The following is an 8,408-nucleotide window of genomic DNA, read 5'->3' as shown; positions in this document are numbered from 1 at the left end:
TATCTATATATATATATATATATATATATATATATACCTGCCCGCTGGCCGGCAATAGTCTCCCCTACCCACACACAATTAACAATTTCATCATCACCACCACATCATCATTTATTGCATTTCTTCATCGTCATCATTACTATATTAAATTTGTAAAATATATAGTATATTAAAATATTAAGAAAACATAGATATAAAACATGAATGCAATAATTATCTATATTAAAATAACGATTGAATTATGATATTTGAGTCATTATATGATTTAAAATATTCGAATTATATTGTTATCATCAATTATAATTTTTATTAAAACGACAAAAGTTCGATTTTATAAAAAATTATTTTTATTAATAAACGTGTTGACACATACGAAAGAGGTGGGATATATATTTCTAAAAAATATTTTTTTTTGACGTAGGTCGGCTAAAAAGATCATATTCCAAAATTTTGGTCAAAACAACTATTTAAAAAATTATAATATTCTCTCCTCCTCCTTTGGTATCTCTGACGTGAACATATATTTGCACTTGTTTTGTGAGAGATAATTTGATTAAGATCAAGATTTAACAAATGGTGTTCATTATTTTTTTTGTATATATGTTACATTAATTTTTTTTTAAAAAAATATATAGGTGAATTTTATTTTAAAATGAAGATGTGCACGGTTGGATTATTAGGAATTGATAACATGTAACGAATGGTTGATAACTCGTAAAATCGATCTCATATATCAATATCTTGTTGTAGACAGCTGATTAATGTTGCCAATATGTCTGAAAATCCATATGCTCAAAATTTCGAGTGAATATGATCCTTCAAACCATATAAGTATTGGGAACCAACTCGAAAAGGCACACCACACCAACTCTCCGGCACCCAAGTGCCCAACGAGGTCGTTACGCAATGAGTACGATCTACAATCTCTCTGTTCTCGAAAGAGAATTTAATTATTAAAGCGCATCTCAAACCCTATTTTTAAAAATTGTCTTGTTAAACGTTTTACAATTAGATTTGTATATTTTTTAATCCTAAAATGCTTTATTATTATTATATTTATTTTTTTAACACAAATCCAGGTATGAATGAATGAATTTTATAACACATAAGATGTCATGTGAAAATTCAAGCCAAAAAAAAAAAAAACCTTAGTCAAAGAATTGTTTTTACTACGTATTTATGTGTGTGTTGATTACTAGAGATGATCGTTAAAATTATCATCTGATGACAAAATTCTTTGCAAAACATGTCACAAATTATTATATTATAGGATCTAAATTACTCGCATGTATCAAGAAATGTATATTGCATAGAAAATATCGATATTCACACACACACATATAGTTTTGATATGTTGAACATTCATCATTGACGCCTATGCGAGCATTGTTGAGGTTATGTCTCGTACATTTAATAGGTGAAAATCATCTTAGTTGATGTTCACAAGTTTCCCGAAGTGAATGCTCATTATATCAAAACTCATATATATTAAAATCTAAAATGTTATTTTTATCACCTCAAATAAACCGGAGATAATTACATGGCACAGACATTTTCTTTCGTACCACAATCTTATTGTCCAAATTAAGAACTCCTTCCCATTGCTACTTTGACTACAAAAACACCAAAAAAATACACACTCGGCATTGATTATATTCAGCCCATGTTTATATATAAATCATATCGTATAATCGAAATAAATTGTTTGAAATAAACAGACCAGATATAGCTCCATGAAGCTGGGAACTTTTTCTGTATTTGAAAAATCTATACCTGGGAAGGCATGTAAAAATAAAAACAAGCATGCAAAAACCTCCTGCTTCATCGTTATGTTTGGTTTGATAGCTCCGTGAAAGAATAAATCAACTCTCCATGCATGAAGAAAGGAAAAAAGAGAGAGAGAACCGAACTTGAGGTGAAGAATACAAGTTGTAGCAAGATTCTTTAACAAGTGGAAAGATGACCCTCCGGCAAAAAATATATGTATCTGGCTAATGCCTCTTCATTTCTTGGAAAATATTCGACACCTTTGTGGATAATTTTGGCAGATATTTGAATAACTGAAAAATGGAAACAATGATTAGCATAATGATTTATAATATCTGTAAGCAAACAAAATCCCAGAAATTAATTGAATAAAATAAGATGAGCTAGAGAGAGAGAAAATTTCTTGAAGGAAGAGACTGTAAAAACTGATGCAAATGCAAGTTTTATGTCCTTTTTTAACATTTCTGCGAGAAAGGAAAGCTTATTTGACTTTAGAGATGTGAAAAAAGCAAATACGAGGAATCTCCAAAAGACATACTAAATCCGAAATACAAGCATAATCCATTGTGAGTTTCATTACATTAAGCCACCGGTTTTGGAATGGTTCATAAGTTGTTTTTCACTAGTTCGGTAGTCAACCATGACGCTCGAAAGATATAAAAACTTCCACCTGAAAGCCCATATACGTCCTGGGAGTGTTTCATCAATTATTATGACAAGATTCTTCACATCTTCTTCCATTAGATACTTGTGCTCTAGAAGTCTCTTAAAAACCCAAACGACTAAAAGGTACCAAAAGGTTGTGATTTCTAAAGAAGAGAGCTCCATTGCATTTATACTCATGAACTTGTCGCATAAAGTAATGTTAACCATGCATCTACTATATAAAGCAAGATGTAGAACTATATTACATAAAATACACAAAAAATTAAAACAAAGAAAATGATAACCTTTATGAACAAAAGGCATCATATCATTGGGGATTAAAGAAAAATATTTGTTCCCAATGCAGTTCTCAAATTTATCGAGGAGATATGAAACATGTCAACAAGGCCTTTCAGGACATTTCTACACAATGAAGTTGAACAGATATTTATGTTACACGAGATAGGTTTAATTAACACAACTTCTGGCATCATTTCGTTTTCTTCAAAGCAAAGATGTACATAAGATTTGAACTTTCAAATAGATTAAGTTCTCCGAAGTCCTTGACGTAACTTAGGATTAGTGGAAACTTCTTGACATGAAGTTAAAATAGATTTCTTAATACTAGATACTAAGACATTGCTCAGAAAGCTGGAAGGTTTTGATTATTTAAGCCATCATCAGATTACGTTCTTTGACCCATAAAGAACTAATATTTGCATAACATGTTCATAAAGTCACAAATCATGCATTGGCTCATTTAAAAAATTAATAGCATATAACATGGGAAAGGGTTTGAGTTTAAAATACTATGGACTTGCTTTCACATTTGGAATTTCTAATCCAAGACTAATCGAATGATGTAATACACGTACATGGGATATACTGCTAACATATGGTGGTGGCCGAAAAATTTAAAGAAATATTAGAAACATTCCCTACCCTGTGTGTGCATTACATTTTGCTTAATTTATCCACATAGATTTTGATGAAATAATAATTGGAGTAACCTCAAGAAAAGCTAGATTAGTTTCGATAAAAAGGAAATTGTTGATGCGTAAAAATAAAATAAAAAGATAAGACTATGGATAGGCAACATACCCAGAGCTTCACACAAGCATCTATTACGACCGGAACAAAGCATATAAATATAGTTATAGCAGCCTGATCCACCTCTAGTCCATAATGCTCAACTATAACCTCTAATAATGTCTGCCAACCAGATTCAGAATGATACCTGCGCATGTAACTGATGCTTTCACCTAAACTATAAAAGAAATAACAGAAGGGGAAACACTTTCTTGAGTAGTTGCAGAATACTGAAGTTCCTGGAAAGTGGCGCTATCATATTCTCAGAAAATCTAGACCGAGTAACAATACCATGGCCAAGGATACAAACGAATCCAACTGACTGGCGAATTTTTCTAGGCGGTTCAAGTATCATTCGATTCATATTCAAAATTCTCAAACTTAATTCGAGTGTTTGGGCAATATTTCTCGTTGATTAGGTTTGGACCAAACAAACCAAGTTCGAATTCGAACTTTCACTAGAGTAAAAAAAAAAAAAGTCTATATTTTGAGATTTTAGGTGAGCTTCAATTCATCTAAAAAATTTCGAACATGAGTTTGGTGTGCATGCATACCCTATATATCAGTCCTTTTGAATTTTAAACTTTCTAAAAAGCAGTTCAAGGATGGTTGAAATGCACAATGCTCATGTTTTGCACATTTTTTTAAGTTTGATATTAGGATAGAGTTAATTATTGGAGATAATTGTCGAGTTGCAGTGAACGATTTGTTCAAACAGTAAGCAATACAGAAGTTCAATAAATATAATAAAATTGATCCAGTTTTAAATTCCAAGGCATGCAACATATTGTAGAATGAATTGATTTGGACTCAATTGACAGGGGTGGTTTCCTACAACATAATGGCCACATAAACATCGTCCGTTGTATTCTGGTATATTAAACTCTGCTGATAACGGAGTGAAATAGGAAGTGCATGAGTGAATTTCACTTGCATAAATTTAATAGATCTTTCCCTTTTAACACAGGTCCTTCGGTGAAAACCCAACTGATCAAACTACCATAAAATGTGATAATTTTGTGGAAAAGGGGGAGAAGAGAGTTTTACCCCAAAAAAATATCGGTGACGAGTATAATAAGAAATGCTTTCCCTGTGTCTGAAATGTTATTGATAATCTTATAACCCGTGAATTTCAGCAAAGCTACCTGCAAAAGTTTGTGAGAAAGTGAAAAGACATCATCTGAAGTTACACAAAATGCATTTAAACATATAGGATTTGATGGCTGGTTGTAACCTTGTCAAAGAAACAATGGAAAGTGGGCACTACCAGAAGACCAAAAATTGTTAGCCCTTGTACCATCAACAAATGTCAAGCTCAAGCACTTTGCACTCAAAACTGTATTTGTTTGCCTCTTGTTAATATTTGACTGGAGTCTTTTAATTATCTTCGGTGTTCTGATGTTGAAACATCTTAGTGGTAATTATAACACACATAGTCATGAAATTAATATAAGCCCTGTGTTCATATATCAGAGTTCAAGAGACAGAGAAAAGATAGAAGAATAATATGTTGCAGTAGAAGTAAGAAGAGAGGAAAATTTGATGAAAACTCACTTGATTCTGAAAGAAATATAGAAGAGCGAACAATGACACCCCAAACACAATGTCTGACCAGATATTTGCGAATGCTTTACGGTTCTCTAACCTCCGCTCATCTCTCAATGCTATTCTGTTTAGTAACAAAGAAGTGACTGATGACTCCAAGTAGTCTAGTCCTCTTATTTGATAAGATATTTAAGTATGATCAGAGGGAAAAAAGGCATTTATGAAAATAATGGTTATAATGTTAGTAAAACTCACGCTTTCTGTCGTATTACCAGGAAAAGATCCTCATCAGAAAGTGGCGGAGATTTACCAATCTCTACTTCAAGTCGATAACGCGCTTTCACAAGATTAAGAACCTTGATCATTTCTTTCTTTTGTGATCTCCTCACATCAAGCATCTCCGCAGCGAGTGGAACGGTCTTGACATACCTGTTCAAGATAATCGGAACCTTGATTGAGTGAAAATGGATAAAACTACACTATGCCAACTTCAAGAGAAATAGCCAGTACCAAATTAATCTTAACTTGTAAAGAGCTGCTTTATTATTAAAATAGAGTGGATCATGGGCTAATAATGTGCCTATACAGCTTGAAAATTGGCTTCCTCTCTACAGCATAAAGCAACAATTTAATTCATTGCAGGATGCCTAATTAATATTTTCCATGTTTTCCTCGGCTTAAGTATGGGACTTATTAAAATTAACTGTTTTTCTTCATAACATTCTGTTCTTTTACAGACCCATCAAAGTTTTTTCAATACTCTCGTCCCATATGAGCATTTGCTTCAACTTTATGGTTCCAATTAAAAAAGGAAAAAAGGGAAAACTTTACTATGCAAAATGTGACCCCCTTGCCCTCTCTCCTCACCTTTTGTTTCCTTAGGTTGTGTTTGGATTTTTTAATTTAAGTTTAATGAATTTCAAACTAACCGCTAGAAGTCCCCTTTCAGCCCAATATATTTCAGGTAGTTCTAAATAAATTTAAAATTAGCTCTCTGCTTGGCTGTCATTGCAAATCTGTGCCCTTCAGAAAATGACAAAATAGGAAGCTGATTCCTCTCCACTTTATAAAATTTGGAAATCAAGATCACCACCGTGTCATCACAAGGGCTTCAAAAAAGCACATTGCTTCACTAATCCAAAGAGGCAATGTATTGCATGTAAAAATATACCTGTCTAAGAACGGCATGAGAACATAGTCATGAACCAAGAAATCCATAGCCCATGGAGCAATTATAAGTACTGCCAAAAATTTGGCCTGAAATAAGAAAATTAACAATACTGTGCACATCAATTGTGATGGAAAGATGCAACATGCATGGATGGCCTATTATACTTTTCAAACAATCATCAACGCAAATACGCATGATAATTTAGAATGCCAAAAATTTAGAAACTTAAATATTTCTAATAATATTCATGGCTTTTCATCTTTGACCAGAAATAAGAAAGATCCACACAGAAAAACTACGAGACATCTATAATTCACAGGACTGAGGGCACTCTTATGTTTCATTTTAGTCCTTTCATTATTTGTGCCCTTGAATGGCGTGACAAGAGTCTTTTAGCTGCAAAACCTTTCCATTTCGACTTAACGGCTTAGAGCGTCAAAACCAGTCAATTTGAACCTCAGGATTCCAAAAGTAGATGCATATACATACACATAAACATATGATTTTAATATAGGATGCCAACTTTCATAATCAGCATACTAGAATTGGGATCATATTTTATGTTTTGGGCAATGTTTCCTAATATCAGTCCTCTCGAACTCCAAATAGGTTCTTTCAGGCTGTATGACTGAAGTATGATATAATCTACATGATGAATTTGGACAACCCAAATTGAATAACAAAACAAAAATCCTATTGCAGAATCTGGAACTAAATAACATTGTACTCATATTCTTCTATGTGATAAGCACTGTAACAACTCCATAAGATCGACAATTAGTAAGGTATGGTATGAGAATTGTCATCTGACCAATATAAAAGCATAAGATTAAATCTTAACGGAGTTATTTTGATGCCAATGTATCAATCACTCACCGAATTGACTGAGGCATAACGAAAAACTCGATCTTCATAAAGAATATCATCATCTTCTCTGCCTAGAACCATATCCCTCACAGACTTAACCAATCCTCTCCCAGAAAACATGTTGGTTAAATCTTCTCCTGTATCATTTCCAGACTTTCCAACCGCATCATTCGAGTTGTCAATCCATGATGCACCATTAACAGTATCATTACTAGTTCCATCAACTAGCCAATCCTCCCACCTTCTACTCTCCTCATTCTTTACATCGTCCTGTGCTTCCCTCAACTCGACAATTGCCTCAGCTCGCCTTTTCCACGCTTCAAATTTTTCATAATCAGATACCTCATCATCACTAGAATCTTCGGACTCTAACACGTCAATCGTGTCCTCATCTTTCAAACCAAGCCAATTCCCATCCTCATCAAAAATGAATCTCTGCCACCAACTTTTCTTCCTCTTCGAATATTTTTTCTTGGCATTCGCAACCAGGCCACGGGACTTTTTCCTTACACTTGACAATCGAACCATAGCAGATGCCGAAGTATGATTCGAAAATGAACTACTGGAACTACTGTTCTTGCACCAAGCTAGACTTTGACACAAAACAATTGAATTGCTCATGAAGAAAATGTATGAAATTCCACATTTTCAGCCTCATACACCTATAAAAATGCAATCTTGGTCAGAGAAACTCACCAAACATACAATAGAAATCATTGATTCAATCAACCACACAGCACCAAGAAATGAAGCATCGTCTCTCAATATAGTTCAGACTTTCACAAGAGAAATTCGCTAGTGCGCCATTCTTGCTAAGATGATTCCAGAAGCTAGAAGAGGGCTCTAAAATAAGGAGGAGACAAAGCCCGTGAAGCTTCCAGCAAAAAGCTTAAAAAAAACCAGAATTCTATTACGGGTTTTATCTATTGGGCGTTATAAGAAGGCAAAAGGAATTGGATAACGGTCTTGGCTTCATTCTCTTCGGATAAACCCATCGCTGTTTTCGGTAACTGTAGAGTCGAATGCTGACTTAAACAAGACACCGCACATTGTCGAAATATTAATAAAAAAATGGTATTATTATGATATTATATTAGTGTTTGAGTTATTTATATTATCCAAAAATACCTTACGTAAAATAAAGTGGAAAAATATTTTTCTATTATTCCATATTTACGTTTATCGTCAAATTAAGACTATAAACACATTAACTCACACTCCAAAAAAAACCAAAACAAGAACGCTCATACGACAACGATTTTATTATTCTATATTTACGTTTATCGTCAAATTAAGACTATAAACACATTAACTCACACTCCAA

General features: G+C 33.3%; 1 protein-coding gene across 2 annotated transcripts; it reads right to left on the bottom strand.

The window, feature by feature from the left end:
- Window positions 1-1,630: 1,630 nt before the first annotated feature.
- On the bottom strand, window positions 1,631-8,121 carry LOC140991742 (protein DAY-LENGTH-DEPENDENT DELAYED-GREENING 1, chloroplastic-like). Of its 2 annotated transcripts, XR_012177946.1 has the most exons (8): window positions 7,094-8,121; window positions 6,218-6,303; window positions 5,302-5,475; window positions 5,056-5,170; window positions 4,549-4,646; window positions 3,514-3,649; window positions 1,911-2,060; window positions 1,631-1,773 (listed from the first exon to the last, which is right to left on the bottom strand). XR_012177946.1 is itself a non-coding variant. In XM_073461871.1 (7 exons), exons 1-7 carry the CDS (start codon window positions 7,703-7,705, stop codon window positions 1,992-1,994), a joined length of 1,290 nt encoding a protein of 429 aa, XP_073317972.1. In that variant the 5' UTR covers window positions 7,706-8,121; the 3' UTR covers window positions 1,785-1,991. The 2 variants fall into 2 exon arrangements, 1 of the variants encoding a protein (XP_073317972.1); XM_073461871.1 differs by lacking the exon at window positions 1,631-1,773 and having other exon boundaries at window positions 1,785-2,060.
- Between the last annotated feature and the right edge of the window lie 287 nt (window positions 8,122-8,408).

Source organism: Primulina huaijiensis, chromosome 13 (genome assembly GCF_012295235.1).
Source record: "Primulina huaijiensis isolate GDHJ02 chromosome 13, ASM1229523v2, whole genome shotgun sequence".
Classification (NCBI taxonomy): Eukaryota; Viridiplantae; Streptophyta; class Magnoliopsida; order Lamiales; family Gesneriaceae; genus Primulina; species Primulina huaijiensis.
This window is presented reverse-complemented; position numbering and strand designations above follow the sequence as displayed.